Source organism: Salvia hispanica, chromosome 6 (genome assembly GCF_029641045.1).
Source record: "Salvia hispanica isolate PSC_SH4W2 chromosome 6, Shi_PSC_v1, whole genome shotgun sequence".
Classification (NCBI taxonomy): domain Eukaryota; kingdom Viridiplantae; phylum Streptophyta; class Magnoliopsida; order Lamiales; family Lamiaceae; genus Salvia; species Salvia hispanica.
Window position 1 is genome coordinate 31,834,297 of NC_142697.1, and position 20,747 is coordinate 31,855,043.

The 20,747-nt window shown below is 35.5% G+C and overlaps 1 protein-coding gene and 1 pseudogene across 1 annotated transcript; one reads left to right on the top strand and one right to left on the bottom strand.

The window, feature by feature from the left end:
* Positions 1 to 11,840: 11,840 nt before the first annotated feature.
* On the bottom strand, positions 11,841 to 12,206 carry LOC125206587 (putative receptor-like protein kinase At1g11050 pseudogene; annotated as a pseudogene).
* Positions 12,207 to 13,799: 1,593 nt separating this feature from the next.
* On the top strand, positions 13,800 to 17,506 carry LOC125205499 (replication factor C subunit 2). The gene is made up of 12 exons (XM_048104473.2): positions 13,800 to 13,932; positions 14,061 to 14,139; positions 14,224 to 14,303; positions 14,651 to 14,770; positions 14,868 to 14,937; positions 15,013 to 15,086; positions 15,560 to 15,680; positions 15,785 to 15,847; positions 16,425 to 16,484; positions 16,780 to 16,905; positions 16,983 to 17,066; positions 17,161 to 17,506. The coding sequence occupies exons 1-12, from the start codon at positions 13,889 to 13,891 to the stop codon at positions 17,263 to 17,265; spliced, it is 1,026 nt and encodes a 341-aa protein (XP_047960430.1). The 5' UTR covers positions 13,800 to 13,888; the 3' UTR covers positions 17,266 to 17,506.
* The last annotated feature ends 3,241 nt before the right edge of the window (positions 17,507 to 20,747 follow it).

Sequence of the window (20,747 nt, forward strand, 5' to 3'; positions counted from 1 at the left end):
ATTAAATTTGATATAGTCCAATTAAAATATACCAACAATTGATAAAATAATCAAATGATTTGATGTATAGATGAGATGGGATGTAATCAATTGCTAGCTAATTACCAATCCCAAATTGAGACCAATTTTCAACCATTAGATTAGAAGATCTTGTGGTTAATATAATGTCAAGTGTAATATATTTTAAATTTAAATAATTATTAATTAAATTAAAATGGTATTAATGTCAAATCCTATATATGTAGTAATTATAACTAACTACTTTCTTTCTCCTCAAAATCATCTCAAATCTTTAAATTTACGTAACTCTCTCAATTTAAATTATTTTTTCGCAAAAAATATATCAAATTAAAGATAATTTAATAAGGATTCCAACGAGATCTCAATTGCATATGTTCCGACGACGTTCGGATGATGAAATTTGATATTTTTTATTTTAGTTTTCGTAAATGTTGATACCCAGATTTTTATCAACAAATACATCAAAAAATCTCAATAAAACCATGTAAAAATCTCAATAAATATGTGTTGATATTTTCTTGTACTAATGTTGATATTCTTATATCATATTGTTGATATTTGTAATACACAATGTTGATATAAAAAAACATCCACGAAAATTATCATATGATAACATAATGACGATATTACCCTTTTGTTGATATTTTGTCTACTATTTATTGAGATTTGTGAGCTTTAATCCCGTCCACTCATTTTAAAATCCAAGGATGGAGATTTAGTCTTGATTTTGGATTAGGGTGCTATAAGCATTAGAATAAGAACGAATAAGACCCTGAGATGAGATATCTTGAGATTTCTCAATGTTATGATCTTATTTCGATATTGGGTTTTTTATACGTTCTCGCAAATTACATGTAAAACTTATTTATCCCCTTATTTTAATGGCTGGGGATGAAATTTAGGGGATGGAAAATTCACTTAAATATTACTAGTACTAACATTTTCAATAATGGAGCCCAACCATTTTTTTTTATTTTTTTTTTCTACTTCTCCATGGCGTAGGAATTGTGACACTTTGGACTTTTCAATTCTTTTATTTTTTTGGTGGGAGAAGGCGGGTCACCGCCTAATTACACGGAAAATTTAGCGAGCATAAGAAATACCAAGTCTATCGTGCAACAAACAAATACCAAGCCCTATGGAAGGGGATTGTAAAGTATAAACTCCTCTAGATAAACTAAAGGCATGATGAGATAGAAAATCCGCAGCAAATTCCATTCTCGATGCAAATGGTTGACCACCACCGAATCAAAATCTGGAAGCAAGTCACGCACGCTTTGCACTATATATCTACAATTGATGGACACTTCAAAGTCCCTCTTATCATTGAGATTCCAATGAAACTGTCACTTTTCTTTCAGATCACCACATTATAAATTGTTCGAAATTAGTTGAAATATAAATACAAAGAAACTCAATTATGAACTCAGTTAAAAAATTTTAAGTTCTCGAATTTTGTTTGGAAGCCCATTCGAAAATTGGTCGAAGCATTTTAATCAACTGATTTAAAAAACCTAATTTCATCTACTTCCCCAGATTCATGTGTTGTGTATCCTTCTTCGAATCAAAATTCGTAAATAATGAAATCTAATTTCAGTTTTGTTAATCTCAATTGCGAAATCCACTTTTTTATTCCAATTACATAATCATCCACAAACAATGCACAATACATATACAAATTATATGTCATCATTTAATGTTTAATGATACGCCACGGAAATTGCACCCAAGAAAAAATCTAGATTTATAATTATTTAAAACAATTATTCATTACACGACATGCTTTGGACTTATGATGAAATTATTCACTAAACATACTATATGGCAATATGAATTGATGTGCCAATCAATAATTTTTTTTAAAAAAATTATGCATATAAAAATTGTGATCCCTCTTTTGTCTATGAAAATTTTAAAAAGTAGTATTACATCTCTAGTAGAATAGTCATATATTCATTAAAAGATAATAACTAGAAAATTAGTTTCTCATTTAATCTGGTTGTTTGTCAAGATTGGTAATAGACTCGTAGATTAATTTAATTAATAATGGAGTATGTGCTTTTAGAATTTATGATAAATCAATTAAAAGGATCGAAGCTTTGTGTATTATTCTCTTATCGGTATTGTGAATTGTTTGAATATGAAAAATATAATTTTGATATTAGAAGAAAAAACAAAATTTTATTGCATTGCCACAACCATTTAAAGATTTATTATAGATATGTGGTATAATTTACTTTAGTCTCATACTATCATAAGTGCAATTTTTGACAAATTTGCAATTTAGTTGATTTTAACTTGCAACTTGAATTATAATGAATCGATTCATTTTGCCAAAGTAACAAACTCTATCATTAATAACTGGATAAATAATTCATCCACAAGTTTTAGAGCATCCGCAATGGTAAATAGGCCAGCCATAGGCCAGCCATTCTCTCCCCTGCCACGTCAGCAACACTCAAAAAACCCCCTGCCACATCAGATTTAGGCCAGCCATAGGCCAGCCGCAATAAAAATAATTCAAAATACACTACATTTACGGAATTAAAATACGGAATTAAATTTACGACACATGTACGGAAAAATTCATTAAATGCATTTAAAAAAAGTTACATAGATTTAAAAAAAAATTACAAAAATAATAAAGAAAAAAAACTATCGCCGAGTCCTCCGTGCCCACAACTCTTCAATTATATCCTTCTGGAGTTGAATATGAGCTTCAACTTGGCGCATGTTGGCAAATTCCTTGAGGCGGCCGGCTTCATCGAGAGGTACCCCCTGTCGTGCACTAGGGGTGGCCGTTCCGTGGCTTGGACCGGCTTCATCGTCACTGACCCAACTAGTCAGTTGTACGCCTTCGTCTTCGACAATCATGTTGTGCAGGATAATGCAGGCGTACATTATTTCGGAAACGCATCCGACATCCCACAAACGCGTGGGACCCTTAATTGCCGCCCATCGAGACTGGAGCACACCAAATGCGCGCTCCACGTCCTTGCGCGCCGACTCCTGTCGTTGCGCAAAGTAGGCCTTCCTTTCATCGCTTGTTTGTCGGATCGTCTTCACAAAGACCGGCCACCGAGGGTATATCCCATCCGCCAAGTAGTAGCCCATATCATGCCGGTTGCCGTTGGCAACAAAAGAGACGGCTGGACCGACGCCCTGGCACTTCTCGTTGAAGAGGGGAGACGAGTTCAGGACGTTGAGGTCGTTGTTCGACCCGGCTACCCCAAAATACGCGTGCCAAATCCACAGCCGGTAATCAGCTACGGCCTCGAGGATTATCGTGGGGTTCTTTGACTTGTAGCCGGTCGTGTAGGCCCCCTTCCAGGCAGTCGGACAGTTCTTCCACTCCCAGTGCATACAGTCTATGCTGCCTAACATCCCGGGGAACCCATGCTTCTCCCCGTGCATCTGCATCAAACTCTGACAATCTTGGGGAGTAGGGCTTCGAAGGTACCGCTCACCGAAAACGGCAATCACGCCCCCACAGAACTCCTTCAGACATTTCAGGGCTGACGACTCGCCGATGTGGAGGTACTCATCCCACATGTCTGCCGCGCCTCCGTAGGCCAACTGCCTGATTGCCGCCGTGCACTTTTGAATAGGTGTATGGCCGGGTCTGCCAGCCGCATCGTGCCTGAAGCGGAAACACATATAGTGACGCTCTAATGCGCCAACGATGCGCATAAACAACTCCCTGCGCATTCGAAAACGCCGCCGAAACATGTTGGCGGGAAAGCGCGGGTGCTCTGAAAAGTAGTCGTCGTACAGCCGCTGGTGTGCAGCAGCGTGATCCCGATCAATCACTGCTCGGTGGTGGATAACCGGTGGAGGGCGAGGTATCCCCTGCTGTTCCACCATACGCATGTACCTCTCCATCCCGCGGTCCATGTAGGCATTCATGGCCTCATTCATCCTCCGCTCGTACTCCTCAGCATCCCAACCACTACCACCACCACCACCGCTACTACCCGCATTACTCATTGCTCGAATGCTCTTGTACAGAAAGTTAGAGAGAGAGAAAACTCGTTAAAACAAGTGGTGCAAATGAAAATGAAACGAAAATCGCGTTTATATAGGATTTAAAAAAAAAAAAAAAAAAAATCGGAAATTGCCGCTGGCCGATCGCTGGCCGATCGGGCCGCTGCAATGGCGGCTAGCCGATCGGCCAGCGCATCGGCTAGCGACGAGCGATCGGCCAGCCCACGCCGATGCGCTCGCCGATTTGCCGCTCGCCTACTGCAATGGTTCGGCTAGCCGATCGGCTAGCGCGACGAATCGGCTAGCCGGTCGCTAGCCGACCATTGCGGATGCTCTTAGGCCTGTTTTGTAGATGGGATAAACATGAAAAAGGTTTATTATCATCGTTAATCCTCTGTTTTGTAGCTTGGATAAATACAAGTCAAGGCCCGAAAAAAAAGGCGGCGGCCCGCCAGGCCCGCATGAATAGTGCTATTTTTCACTATTGGGCTTGATTAATTAATCCCAAAAAATTTGTGGGTTTATGCAGTGTTTCAACAAGATTTCCCCTCATGTACCATTCTTTAATTCTTTTACCTCATCTCTCTCTCCTTATCTGTTACCCCCTCAACGAAGCCCCCTCTCTCAACACGATACTTTGGCCGACGACGGCTGTGCAAGTGTTCAGTGGTAGTGGTCGCCGGCGCACGACCGCCCTCTCCACGCCGCCTACACACTTACCTCCCTCACTCTCTCTATCTCTCTCTCTCCATAGATTCGACGCGTCTCTCTCCTTTGTGCCGAAAATGGCCGGCGACTGTAGTGCAGGTTTCCGGTGGTAGTGGTTGCTGGCGCGTGGCCGCCTTTCTCCACGGCCGCCGACACACTTACCTCTGTCATCTCCTTCAATTTTTGCAAATCTGAGGCGGTGATGATGTTGGTATTCCAAATCCGAGCCTTGATTTTCTGTAAATTGTTTCAATAGATTTGTTCAATCATCATTTATAGATGATTTGTTTTGGACTTTTGAGCTTTGTGTTCTATAAATTCATTGTTGCCGCACAATTTTACACAAATTGGAGGCAGTGATGAGCTCTTCTAAGATCTTGAGCCTCCCTAAATTTTCAGTATATTTGTTCGCTAATTCTAAGCAATATCTATTCTACAAAACAAATTCACAAAAACCTTATCAAGATGTTATCCATCTTTCAGCCCGAAAATTTAATCCCAAGTTAATTATCACGCTATATCCAATCCACGCTACAAAACGAGCCCTTGTGAATTTCTTGTATTTATTTATTTGTGAAAATTGATTTTTAAATATAAAAATTGTGTGAACCGCCGAACAGTTCGGTGGTTTAAAAACGCCGTGCCGGTTCCAGATCTCGGGTTTTGAACTGGTGGTTAACAGCCAGTCCGGCTCGGTTTGTGCAGGTCTAGGTAGAGCGTAGAGGAAAATAAAGATGGGGTTGTTGTGTGTCCATTTGGTGACTAGTACTATGTGTAAGACAAATCTTTCCTATTTATTGTCAAAAGTGTTGCTTTCCTCTTTAGGGCCTGTTTTGTAGATGGGATAAACATGGAAAAGGTTTATTATCATTGTTAATCCTCTATTTTGTAGCTTGGATAAATACAACTCAAGGCCCGAAAAAAAAGGCGGCGGCCCGCCAGGCCCGCATGAATAGTGCTATTTTTCACTATTGGGCCTGGTTAATTAATCCCAAAAAAATTTGTGGGTTTATGCACTGTTTCAACAAGATTTCCCCTCCTGTACCATTCTTTAATTCTTTTACCTCCTCTCTCTCTCCTTTTCTGTTACCCCTCAACAAAGCCCCCTCTCTCAACACGATACTTTGGCCGGCGACGGCTGTGCAAGTGTTCATTGGTAGTGGTCGCCGGCGCACGACCGCCCTCTCCACGCCGCCTACACACTTACCTCCCTCACTCTCTCTCTCTCTCAGCAGTAGGTTTTCATTCACTTCTCATCATCTTCTCTTTCCCTTTCACTTTCCCTTTCCCTTTCGACAAGTCTTCCTCCGCAGCTCTTTTATGGCTCGCGTTGTCGGCAATGCTGCATACAAAAACAATCATTTCAATATAATCAATTAAGGACCTAATTATAAAGAAATTCCAATAATAAGGGACTTACTTATAAATGTCAGTAAAGAGACCGACTCCCACGACACCACTCATCTGAAGTGTAGCAACGTAATCCCCGCCCTTGGCTTGGACGACTTCGACCTTGGCATATCAAAAGCTCCCAACACTACCTCACCATTGTCCTCACTCTCACACTCAATCTCAACCTTCACTCTTCCCACCTCCTTTTTGGAGGACAGATCGTACACGAACCAACAAGTTGCATAGTCGATAATGAATAGAATGTCGCCCCCACATACACGAGGTTCCTCTTATTCATTTGATATAATGGATCAGGGAGGTTTTCCGCGAAGACATTCCATGTTTTTTCCACCATGTTGTACAAGACGAGAGACGCTTTCTTGTGCTCTTTATCTTCGCCTACTAAGGACGGATTGTAGAATTCTTGTTTGTCGTAAACCCAGTCGTGATAGTATATCATAACCTCTTGGTCAGTCCACTGGAAGCAAGAGGATGGATAGGGATACCCGATGGCATCAGACAAGATCCTAGCCCCAAACACGCCCTTCACCGGGTCGTACAACTCAGCCCAACACTCTAGTTCACCAGTGCCCCCGCATATGAATACCCTGCCATCGCATAATTGGACTAGCATGGGGTTGCATCGCTCTATATTCATAGCAGCGGGGCAAAGAGTCCACGTCTCAGCACCAGCAGCAGTGCTGAGACGTGGCAGTGCAGACCACAAACACTTCGTTGGTTTCGGGAATTTGAAGATATCATCCTTCTTGGATACGAGACCTCCCGCCATGAACAAGGCACCATTGGCACGGAAAAATCCAGGATGAATCGGAATGTCTTTGCGCGGGTTTCCTTTAAATGCTACAACATCTGGATCACTACAATCCTTCAAATCCAACTCGTTGAAACTACAATAGTGCGTAGCATTATCGTAGCCATACGTGAGCACCGTGAAGCGTAAACCTCCGCCCTCCATATGCATAAGCTACAATAAAGTACTCCATATATTAGCAAATTTCCATTTCATCCAACAATCATAAACTAGGAATCAGACAAATTAACAAGTAGTAGTAATTTAAATAAAAAGAAATTAAGATGACCACCTTCAAAATATGAAGATCTCCACTGCGATTCAGGAAAAGTTGATTTAAACCATTTCCTAATAGAACAGGGTTATGAAATATGAACAGAGCAATTGTCACACCATTTCCATGCCAGCACCAAACTCGTGGGTCGGTATTTAATCACATATTTACAAATTTATTTAAATAAAATTGCCATATATAGGCAAAAAGGGACTTCGGAATATTTGGCTTCTTAGAAATTTCCAACTTTTCAATCATATAACTTATCTTTATTAATTTCCCAAAATATACCCAAATCATCACCATTAATTCTAATAAAATCACATTAATCATTTGATCCCAGATAACATTCATGAATTCAAATTAATCAAATAAAATTATACTATCATATAGTCCATGTTTTCACCAGTTTAAATGTATTTTCATTTTATCTCTCATTTTAAATCCTAAATTACATCATATATAACTTATTTCCACTTATATCTTTAACAATTAAAGTCATAAATCGACACATGCATTTCTTTATAGCTAAAAGAAATATTTCAACTTCTAATTAAACACCATGCTTATCAATGTATATATCACAGAGTATTAAAACACACATATATTAATTCCCTATAGTACTCAATAATTTCCTATTTTTCTTTTAATTATAGCAACAGTACTATAAGAAAAAGGGGTACCTTAATTTGAAGGTTTACACTTGATTTCTGTTGGAAGATATTCTCAAATTGAAGAAATAATTTGTCTTGTGTGCAAGTAAACAAATAGCCAAGAGTTCTTATCAAATGGGGGAGTGGAAGGTTTTATGTTTTTCTTATTTTTGTTTAGAATTGTCTCGAGATTTATTTTCCGAAGTCTTGTTTAATTTCAAAATAAAATAGTCAAAGTTCGAGGATTATCCCACAATCTACACTTATTTTGTAAGTTGTGAGTTATGACCATGCATCAACATGGACGGTTGGAAGCTCAAGCATATGATCAACGGCAATGGATGATTTCTAAAATTTGAAGTTCATGAATTTTGTTTGGAATCCCATTCGAAAATTGGTCGAAGCATTTCAATCAACTGATATTAAAAACCTAATTTCATCTTCTTCCCAAGATTCATGTGTTGTATCCATCTTCGAATCAAAATTTGTAAGTAACGAAATCTAATTTCAGTTTTGTAAATCTCAATCTCATCCCAATTACATAATCATCCACAATCAATATAGGATGCATAAACATATGATGTGTCAATCATCTAATGATATGAAACGGAAGTTGAATCCAAAAAAAAAATCTAGATTTATAACTGATAATCCAATGCGGGAACAATTATTAATTGCACCACATAATTTGAACTTATGATAAAATTATTCACTAATCTAGACATATTACATGACAATATGATTTTGTGTGCCAATCAATTATTTTTTGACAAGTAAATCTATTAAAGATCTATACACAAAACTGTTAATATTCTAAACCTAATTCACGATTCTAATCTTTCCCCAAAACTTGTGATCCCCCTTGTATATATGAAATTTTTAAAAGATACATCTCTAGTGGAATATTCATACATGGTCATATTCTAATGCTTATAGCACCTTAATCCAAAATTAAGACCAAATCTCCATCCTTAGATTTTAAAATGAGTGGATGGGATTAAATCTTACGAATCTCAATAAATAGTAGACAAATGGTAATATCGTCATTATGTTATCATATGATAATTTTCGCGAATATTTTTTTATATCAACATAGTGTATTACAAATATCAACAATATGACATAAGAATATTTAAATTTTTACACGGTTTTATTGAGATTTTTTGATGTATTTGTTGATAAAAATCTGGTTATGATCTACATTTACGAAAACTAAAATAAAAAAATATCAAATTTCATCATTTGAACGTTGTCGGAATATATGCAATTGAGATCTCGTTGGAATCCTTATAAAATTATCTTTAATTTGATATATTTTTTGCGAAAACATAATTTAAATCGAGAGAGTTACGTAAATTAACGTTTTAAGATGATTTTAATGAGAGAGAATTGACATTAATACCCTCTAATTTTATTTATTAATTTTCTTAATTAAAAATATAATCCATATACCATTATTTCAACCACTAGATCTTCTAATCTAACGGTTAAGATTTAATTTTAATTTAGAATTGCTAATTAGTTAGCAATTCATCACTCCTCTATTCATATATTCATTCAAATATAATAACTAGAAAAATAATTTCTCATTTAATCGACGCAGCCACTAATATTCCTTTCTAAATTGCTTCACATAGTATTCTTCTTTTTTTTATTCACACCTATATATTTTCAATATTGCACACTGAACCATTGTAAAAGTTTTAAATATCAAATCGATACAATAGTAAAATAAAGAAGACCTAAATTATAAAGTAGAGAGCAAATCGACCTACGCTTCAATTAATCAAGGCTTAAATCCATCTCCGCCAGCTGCAGCGGCGCCGCCTTCGTCTCCACCACAAGCCCCACAAGGTAAATATTTCCAAAACGTTACTTTTTTTTTAATCTTTGCATTTTTGTGATATTATGTTTTACGGTTTATTCGGGAATGAACCTAAATGTGTTTTGCTTATTACGATCTTTTTAAAAGCAATAGCTCTGAATTGATTACGATATAGTGTTAGCCACAATGATACATTTTTCTGAGCTACACGAATTTGGTACTATCTAAGTCCAAAAAAATAATCTTAATAATGAATGACATACTTTCATAAAAAATTAGTAAAATTAAAATAACATAGAAAGAGAAATAAAAGTGATTGATAAATCCAAAATAGAAAAATTATGGATAAAAGTAGTATAATAATATTAAAGTAGACAAAGGGTAAAAAGTTAGAGCAAACAAAAATTGACCATATTGCTAAAAATAGAAAACGACAACTTTTTGGAAGAGGGACCAAAATTCAAAACTATGGCGCTATTTAATTTGTTAAATAAGATGATAGTGATATCCAGTAGTATGAGATAAGTCAAAATATGAATTATCTAGAATTAGATTAGTAATAGGAATGATGGATTAATCATGATACAATGTAACTTTGTTGTTAATACTGAGATGATCCAAGATATATTGTCGTATATCGTGTTTGTTTGTTATTGGTTGTTGACAGAGAGACTAGATATCAAATAATAGTTGAAGCCTCAAACAATTTTTTGTTTTCATCAAGGAATTGGATACAATATCAAGAAGAGTACAAAACTATCCATTATCCCAAAATGGGCCAAGATTTCTTGAAATATCTGCCATCAGAAATCACAATAGATATTCTTGTCAGACTCGGCATACAAACCATAATTAGTTGTAAGCTGGTTTGTAAACCATGGCGCGATCTGTTAACGACTCGTGAGTTTGTGAAGTTACATCTGTCTAAATCAGTCCTGTGTCTCGCCATATATCAGCCGAAATCGGTTCCGAAGCCATATAAAATCATTGAATTTGTAAATGACCTTAGTGATGAAGATAACTGGAACATAATCAAGATTGAATTCCCTTTTTGTGTGTCTCTGCAAGGTTCAGCTAATGGTTTGCTCTTACTGCAACAGTTCAAGAGTGATGCTTTTATATGCAATTCTATCACTCGCGAGTATATCACACTTCTTTCTCCTCATACTATACATCATATGGTTCGATTTGAGAGATATGGATTTGGAGTGAGTAAAATAAGCAGCGATTATAAGGTGTTTAGGATTTTCATTGAAGGACCACCACCAAATGATCAAATTTGTTGCCAAGTATACACTATTGGGACTAGATTTTGGAGAAGGATTGCTTGTGATAACCCACTGAATTTATGTAATAGGATAGGGGTATTTTTAGATGGAAATCTTCATTGGATGGAAAGTAAGGGATCCTCTTGGCGAATCCGATCCCTTGATCTCGAAACAGAACTTTTTAGCTCCTTTTCAGCTCCTCCTCTTGATTTTCCTTGCAAAGTAGGGAGATTGTCTGTTTTGAAGGATTGTTTATGTATGTGTGAGAGCTCGGATGATGAGTCCGCATCTAATTATGAGGAGATTAATATCTGGTTGTTGAAGGAATATGGAAATGAGAAATCGTGGACAAAAGATTTCAGCATCCACAAAATCTACCAGGATGATTTTTGTTTACCGCATCTTCGCCCCATCAAAGTTTTCGAAGATGGTTCCATCCTGTTAGACTGGGGTTGGTGCATGACATTATGCTGCATTAAAACTAATACTAGTATTGAACAAGTTTATCAGTTAAACTCCGTTCATAGTTTATGCATTACAATGCCGAGCTTTCTTCCTCTCAAGACTTGTGCGATGGAGAATGTAAGCTCGTTTTGATTTACGAGTATGGAGCTAGCTCCGGCGATGAAGTTCATAAATTATTTAGAAACACCAACTGTGTTATAATCATGTAATGTTATTTATGGACCCATTTTGTCATAAAATTCTCCTTATGCAAAGAATGTTGATTTTATTTGTTTAGTATAATTATTTATTCTTGATTATTTGTAGAATTTTAATGATAGATTTCCTAGTGCATAAATCTTCAATATATAATGCTTTCCTCTTTATAATTGTACAATGTGTGTTACTACTACTTTACATGTTGAAGCAATACAAACATTCCAAAAATCCAAAACACTCCTCAACTAGTGTTACTCCAATTTGAAACTCTTGACCCCTCACTTGCACTTGTGCCATAACTAAAAAAGCTAAACTGCGCGAGAGGCAACGGGCGATCAGGCAGACGAGGGATGTCAATGTCGCCTTCAAGCATCCTCAGCGCATCCTCAATGGTCGGCCTAAGCGCCAACATGACATGCGCGCAGAGGATCCCAACGCGCACGAATCTCTCCATCACCCCTTTCGGCCCTTCCGTCCTTATGCCCCTGTGGAAAACTTCCTCGACCTTCCCGGCCTTGACTAGTTCCCACGCCCAATCCGTGATCAAGATTCGCTCCTCGCTCTTCGAGGCATCAAGCACCCTCCGCCCACTCATTTGAATTTGCATTATCGAAAGGCATGCAGTTTCAGAAAAAAGGACAAAGGGCCGACCCTACATAATTGAAATTGTAAATTGAAAAATACATAAATCACATACTCCTTCAAATTATTTAAATCATAACAACTACTTAAACCACATAATTGAGAATTACATCAACCTCAAAAATAAGATTAAATATATTGAGATAGCGTAACAATAATATAAACACAAATTAACTACACTATAGAAGTAAGTAAATAAAGAACTTAGATTTGTCATTCAATGTTTTGAGTTGCTTTCCCAATATCCTCCAATATGCAACAATCTATAATGTGTACTACATTTTTATTGGAGCGTCTTAAACGTTGGTTTAGTGAGGTACTATTTCGATTGGTACCGAAAAACTGATCATACATATTTGGAGTATACTTTTTAAAATGATTAAATTGGTATGTCCAAACTTTATTGATTTTGGAAGGATTGATAGAATTTTTGTGGATTGTTATAAAATTTGAGTGTTAATAACTTAATATCATAATCGAGCACTAACAACTTGTCTAAATCATCATGTCTTTCCCGCAGCATAGCCATGGCCATATGCTAACCAAACAATAACCGAGCAATAGGCTAGCAAACCGTGCGGCTTTGCCTTCTAGCCACTATTCAACACTAGCCAACACTAAAATTTGGATGGTGCAACCTCCTCCCTCCGTCCCCAAAGAATATGCACTTTGGGTTCGGCACGGATTTTAATGCAAATTTGATAAAGTAAGAGAGAGGTAGAGAGAAAAAATAATTAAAGTATTATTAGTGAGGAATGAGTCTCACTCATTAGAGAGAGAAATAGTACATATTCTTGTGGGATGGAGGGAGAATCCAATGACACACACAATAAAAGCAAGTGTCGATAGCACACATTATAGGTGATAACACACGACATCTAAACAAAAGGTGAAGACACGTATGAACGTACCAAGAAATCCACCGTTAACTCAACAAACTTATTTTTATACCCCTTCCTCAACCCTGACTTTGGGTTGTCAGATGGACTAGGCCAGGCCGCGCCCCAGTGAGGCCCAACTAAGTTGGGGTTTAGGCTGCCCGGCTTAGACCCATGTTTGAAGCGGGCTGGTTTGCACTGAGTTTTTGTTTGGATCCTAAAGTTATATGTCCTCACATTTAATTTGAAATTCTCTCAACTTTTTTGTCTAACTGTGTTGTTTCTTAAATCTTGTATCAATATATACATAAAACCATCAAAGTCATAATAAATTGACATTTAAAAGAACATGAATAATTAAACCAAAACAAGTTATGAATCTTAAATAATTGAGAGAATTATACTCCATATAAGTCAATTACTTTAATCCACAATATTCTAATAATTTAATTACCCATAAACAGATAAATCGATTAAAAAAAAAACAACGTAAAACATACTTAATCTAACAAATTCTACATAAAAGTTACTAGGAATTATTCTTGGTTCCCGCTCAATCTCCCTTAAATTCTCTGCTCAATTCATTTCTCCAAATAATAAAACATGAATATGATAAAAAAAAAATACGCGAACAAAAATTATTAGGTAAAATTTTTAATCATTAATCATATACGAAAATTCCTCAAAAAAGAGGTATATAATCTCAATTTTCGGAAAATAAATAGAAAACCCTTTATTTTCTGAAGGAAAGAAGCTCAGTTGTGCAGCAATGGCGCCAGTTTTACCGAGCACTCAGCAATGGGTCGAGAAATAGTAATCAATCGATTCCTCCTTCTCCATCTTTCACTCTCACAAGCATACTCTTCACTAATTTCACTTTATTCCATGTTTTCCTTCCTGGCAAATTAAGTAATTTTGCATATTGTGAATTGATTTGATAGTCGGCCGAAGCAAGTGAAGGATGTTGCGCACCAAGAAGAGGTCGTTCGAGTTCTCACCAACACTTTGGAAACCACTAATGTAAAATTTCTCTGTTTTATTCTGTTTTTTCATGCTTTTTTATTTTAATTTTTTTTTTCTGATATTGTTTGATTAAATTGCCAGTGTCCGCACATGCTATTCTATGGGCCTCCTGGTACGGGGAAAACGACTACAGCTCTCGCCATTGCTCACCAGCTTTATGGGTAATATAATTTGATGAAAGCTTGTGAAAGTTTTTTGTATAATTGAGTGAAGTATGAGTTACAGAGAGAAAATAGAAGTGTATATACTGAGAATAACATATCTGCAAAGTTACATTATCTCTTGATTGATGTTTGATGTTGTTAAGAGTATCAGTATCAGGTGAGGAGTTTGTATTGTCTGGTGTTTTTGACTTAGGTGTAGCATGTAATGTGGAGATAATTAGGGAAAATGGGGATATATTGGTAATTGAAAACAATGTTGTGCTATTTCCTCAATGTTTCACTTGATACGGTTGTTTTGATGTGAATTGTGGATTTTCGTGAACTAAACCGGTCTTTCTCTGTAGGCCGGAGTTATACAAGTCTAGAGTACTGGAGCTGAATGCTAGTGATGATCGTGGGATAAACGTTGTTCGTACGAAAATTAAGAATTTTGCTGCTGTTGCTGTTGGCTCTGCACGTCAAGGGTAGTATTACTTTATATGTTTTCGAATGAAGCATATATCTTATTTTTATGCGGTTCCTCCCTTATTATCATTTTAATGCCTTTCTTGTTGATTGTAGTGGTTATCCTTGCCCGCCTTACAAGATTATAATTCTTGATGAGGCAGATTCGATGACTGAAGATGCCCAGGCAAGTGTGCTGGTTCTGCCTGTATTATTTTGTATTATGGATATGTTAGTGAGTATTTAATTTATGGCTTAACAGAATGCCTTGCGACGCACTATGGAGACATACTCTAAAGTTACAAGATTCTTCTTCATTTGTAACTACATTAGCAGGTAGAGATTTGGCAATTCCTTTTGTATCTGAGTTGCATGTTGGTTTCATATCGAGTGTTTCTCGGTGATAAATGTTGAGACTATAAGTACCGCTAGTAGCTATGTTGCTTGGTTTCTGTTACAACACATGTCTCAACATTACTATTTTAAAACATCTTTGCATGTTGTTTCTTGTATCTATCTGTAATTTTCTTGTAGTATGATTTATCAATATTATATATTGATAGCCCCCTGAGACAAATACAAAAGAGAGAAGAGGATGCACACTATTGTTCTTTGCAAGTTTTTGCAAGCAAATACAAAAGCCCATCTCTGTGCTAGAGGAAAATGTTGTCAAATGTTTAACATGGATAACAGTCTTTTATTGTATCATGATATGTTACTAAAGCTTTTAATTCTCGGAACTGCAAGTATTGTTGAGATGAAATCTAATATTCTCTGAACTGACTTTAGGAATGATTTGATTTTTACAGAATTATCGAACCCCTTGCATCTAGGTGTGCGAAGTTTAGATTCAAACCACTTACAGAAGAAATTATGACATCTCGCATTCTTTATATCTGCAATGAGGAAGGTCTTAACTTGGATTCAGAGGTTTGGTCTGTCAAACTTGACATCTGAGGCTTGTTTCAATGCATTTGTGCATGTTCATGTGATTATTCTTTTCAGATTAGTTTATAATTAATGTTTCATTGTAGGCACTTTCAACCTTAAGTTCTATCTCTCAAGGTGATCTGCGTCGTGCTATAACATATCTACAAGTAAGACTTAGCTGAGATTTTCAACTTTTTTAGATGCCTCTATTTTAGCATGTTTAAATAGTTCTAATTGTTTTCGGGAAACTACATGATACATTATTTTTCCCCGTTTTATGTTTTGCCAGAAATCTTAGGACCAATAATTTGTGAATGTAATGGTGATTCAAGACATTGCATAAAACAAGGAAAATAACCTGTAGAACAATAAAAGATAGAGACATGTGGAAAAGTCTACAATCACAGTAGAGAAAATTAGTAGGTATATTTCATTACTCAACAAAGTACAAAGCTAGACCATGTTACATAACTGATGTGGGATACTGACCATTTCGGAAATTTAATAGTACTGACCCATAGATACTTTACTGGTAAGTTGGATACTACTATAGCCATAGATGGCTATTATTGCACCCAAGGGGTAACCTTCTGAATTTCCAATAAACTCCAGCAGTTCTAGAAATAAATCCTCTCCGGGATGACTTACTTAAGGAAAGGAGATGCTTGAACCTGTAATTTGTCATTGTTTTATTACATTTGTCTGAGCATTTTATCTCAGTTTTCATATTCCCTTTTTGTACAGGGTGCTGCTCGCTTATTCGGATCCTCAATTTCATCTAAGGACTTAATCAGCGTGTCTGGTGTAAGTTGCTCTCCAGAATTTGTGAATGATGACTTTGATGATTTGTCATGTTCTGAGACTAGAAGTGCTTGCTTCTGATCATGTGCATGTGTGCGTTTAATGGTTTTGACACCGATGTGTTTCTCAAGTTTCTGGTTGAGTGGATATCCTTCTGTTTTGTTGCTTTTACCACCTCAAGGCTTAGGCTTATTTGTTCATGATATTGCTGAATATCAGTGACCAAGGGACATTATGCGTTTTAAACTATTTATGCCATTTTTATCTAATTAAAAACTGATAACACGTCCTTGGTCAGGTCATCCCCGATGGCGTTGTGCAGGCTCTCTTTACAGCTTGCAAAAGTGGTGATTTCGACATAGCTGATAAAGAAGTAAAAAATGTGATTGCTGAAGGCTATCCAGCTTCTCAGATGCTCAATCATGTAAGGGCTGATACTCTATTCCACACTGTTTTGTTGTGCTTCTTCGTGCTGAATATGCTGTCATGTTCGTGTTTCAGTTGTTTGATGTAGTTGTCGAATCAGATGACATACCAGATGACCAGAAAGCAAGAATATGCAAGAAATTTGGAGAGGCAGATAAGGTAAAAAAGCTTGGTATTTCTATGTTTTCGTTCATCTTCTGCTGTGGTGTCCGATCAAGAGGTGATTTAACTCTTTCTCCTGTTGTGTTCGCAGTGTCTTGTAGATGGAGCAGACGAGTATTTGCAACTGTTGGATGTGGCTAGCAATATCATGCGTGCGCTAAATAACATGCCACAGGAATTCCCTTTCGGAAGTTAGGCGCCTGCTCCTCCGTTGAGATGTCAACTTTTTGCCCAAGTCTAAGATTGCCTACATACACCGCAATGTTTCACCCGTTGTCAAACTACGTCGTACCACTGATTGTTTAAGCAATGTAGGCATTCAGTTTAATTCTCACTGGAAATTTTGGTCAAGGTGAAAAATGAAGTTTATGTATTCTATGTAATCAAAATTTGGGTTAATGTGCAAAATGAGAACCTTGTGAAAATTATCGCTTCAAGATGAACTCAAATCCGGGACCTTTGATTTTGAGAGTTTGAGGTGCTTGTGCTGGGCCAAAAACTTACAAAATTGAAGTCCAATAAAAATCGATGAGTAAAGAGCTTATGAGTACTAATTAGTACTCCATATCTTAAGTGATTTTTATAGTTTCAATTTCAATATTTGAATTTTGCTACTCTTTCGCAACCTTTTGCATCTAACAATTACTCCCTCCGCCCCACGATAGAAATATTATTTGGTTTGGGCACGAGTTATAAGAAATGTAAAGAAAAATTGGTTGAATAAGTTAATGGAATAAGTTGGTGGAATGTCTACATACCATTTATAGTAAAAATGATATAGGACTCTTATCGTGGGACGACGAAAATGACAAAATATAATTCTTATTGTGGAACGGAAAGAGTATATCGCAAACCGTGAAAACTCGTAACAATTTCATCAAATATTTAGAGAAAATATGGAATCTATATAGAATTTTAATACTCACGAATACTACCATGTGCCATGTAATAAATAAAATCAATAGAACTTAGGATATGATTGAAGCGGTGAAGCTGCAATAAATTTGCCATTCTGAATATGTCGTTCTGCCTTAAAAAATGATAAATAAAAATGATTGGATGAAGCATGAATAAATTTGTCATTCTGCCTCAAAGGATAATGTAAAAATGATTGAACGGTCAAGGCTCAATAAATTATATTTTGAATTAAGGGTTAGGATTTAGGATAAGTATGAGCATTTGAGGAGCAATTTTACCCGTGTATTATTACGATAGCAATCGAAATCCATATAAATAAGGACTGCAAAAATGATATTGAAAATATCCATTTATCTTTTTTTAACAAAACTCACTACTCAACTCATTATTGATAAGAGAGGAATAAACAATGTTTCATGATTGCAATTATCAATAAAATTAGTAATAACGATGATGTTTAAACATGGACTTTAACTCAACCACCCAATAAATTGGCGACAAAACTGGAGCATCTGATGTCAAGAATATTATTAATATAAATATAACTAAGTGGAGTAGATAATATTGATTACTACAATTTGGATGTTGGGTCATACCTTACTGGTTGGCCTGACCCTCCGATAATCACAAACGCTTATAGCCTTCGTTATCGTTCCACAACACAATACAACAAAAAATATCGGGCAATAACACTTTTAATATTATTAAGGAGGCTAATAAACTAACTTTTCATAAAATATTCTTATAGTTAGTGTCCTAATACTTTTAATATTATTAAGGAGGCTAATAAACTAACTTTTCATAAAATATTCTTATAGTTAGTGTCCTAATTAAAATTAGAAGACAAAGATAATATCATCCTGAAAAAGTAAGAGATTAAAATAATTTGCCATCAATTTAGGGACTCTGTATTTTCTCTCCTGATTAATAAAATTTCAAACGCTAATATTTGCGTCTTGATTTTTGTGTTTCCAAAAATAAATTTTTTGTAGTGATGGTTGGCCATTGATTCAGGGCCAGTGCGCGTGAGGCTTTCGAGGCGTGGGTCTAGGATCCACTCTCAACCAATCGCGACGCGCCCCTCATGTTAGGTGGGCACGTGCGCGCGATGACACATGTGAGGTGATGCATCTGCTGCTATAGCATGCATCTGTTGACTAGTACTTTATTTTGAGTGAAGTACAAAATAGGTATTTAGACAAAATTAGTGATATCTTTTTTAGTAGGGGGAAGGGGAATAGTGAAGTTATAGCCAAGAAAAGAAGTACTCCCTCCGTCCCACTTAAAATGAAATATTTGAAAATCGGCACGGGATTTTATGTAGTGTTGTTTTGTGAGTTGATGAGGAGAGAGTAAAGTAAGAGAGATGAAAAAGTAGAGATAGAGTTGTTTCCATTTTAGGAAACATTTCATTTTTAATTGGACAAACAAAAAAGGAAAACGTTTCATTTTTAATGGGACAGAGAGAGTATTAAAGTAATGATAAAAATTAAAAACCTTAGAATTAAATTACATTGAAGATGGAATATCTAGATGGTATGAAGGTACATTGAAGCCTACATTTTAGAATTGAATGACATAGTAGCCTTTTAAAAAAGAAGAAGTGAATGACATAGTTTTGTACAGTGTCAAACGTTTTGTGGATATTTTCAAGATTATTAATTAAGTTGACCTTTAACGATGGTTTTACTATAATTGAAGCCGAGTTTGGGATATTCAGAAACCTATATAATTTGATATATGACCTGTATTTATTTGAAATTGTTGGGGAGTTCAAGTTTTGAATCTGTAGTATATACTCCTTAATTTGCAATTTTAATTATTGTTATACATTAAATCCATAATTTTTGTCCACACAAATGAATAATTTGTGTTTAGTTTTATACTTTTAAATTATTGTTAGTTGTGATATGTTTAATTTTAATTATCACCCATTAATTTCATTTTTATTGGTATAATATTTATATATAAGGAAATATAATTTTACCTAAGATTTAATATTATATAATACCTAATATAGTTTATTAGTCCATATTTACTAAATATTACTCCAAACTTACTAATAATTCAAGTTTGATTTTATGTATTAACTAATAATACTATTATATATTTATTCAAATTAACTAAATATTCATGTTTAGTTTTATATATTGTCTATAATATTATTTCACCACATAAATATTTTTGAGATAATATTAATTTTATCTATTTATATATGTAAAATATGTACCTTTTTGGCTACACTAATTAAAAATTTATATATTTAATAATTATTTAAATTTTACCATTCACTTATTTTAAAACTCTTAATATTTAATTTACTTAAAATGTTTAATATATGTTTTTGTTATATATTACTATTAATTACTATAATTTATTATTCACTAAATTTAATATATTTTGTAAGAGTATATTTTATTTTATATTTATAAGATAAAACGGTTTGACCAGTAATTGAATTGATCGGACCAGTTAAACCGTGAACCAGTAGCCTCACCGTTTCACCGGCCGATCTGATTTTTAAAACATTGGATTCAAGAATTCTGTTTAATATTGTCACGTTCACGTATGTTTGTCGTTCACTAAATATATTATTTAATACTATTAGATTGAAAATGGTAGCGCTATTAGTATCTAATGATTGCAATTGAGCCCGATTGTATACGATTTCTAGAGTTCGAATAAATAAACCAAACGTTATAAAAAATAGTCAGTTCACATTAAATAAATTACTAATAGACATATATACTTCCACTTCAA

What these genes read in the sequence shown, in the direction of transcription:
- LOC125205499 (XM_048104473.2), top strand. Translation starts at nt 13,889, where the DNA reads ATGGCGCCAGTTTTACCGAGCACTCAGCAATGGGTCGAGAAATA. An exon ending in ACACTTTGGAAACCACTAAT is followed by an intron (nt 14,140 to 14,223) that starts GTAAAATTTCTC and finishes TTAAATTGCCAG; the next exon opens with TGTCCGCACATGCTATTCTA. An exon ending in GTTGGCTCTGCACGTCAAGG is followed by an intron (nt 14,771 to 14,867) that starts GTAGTATTACTT and finishes TGTTGATTGTAG; the next exon opens with TGGTTATCCTTGCCCGCCTT.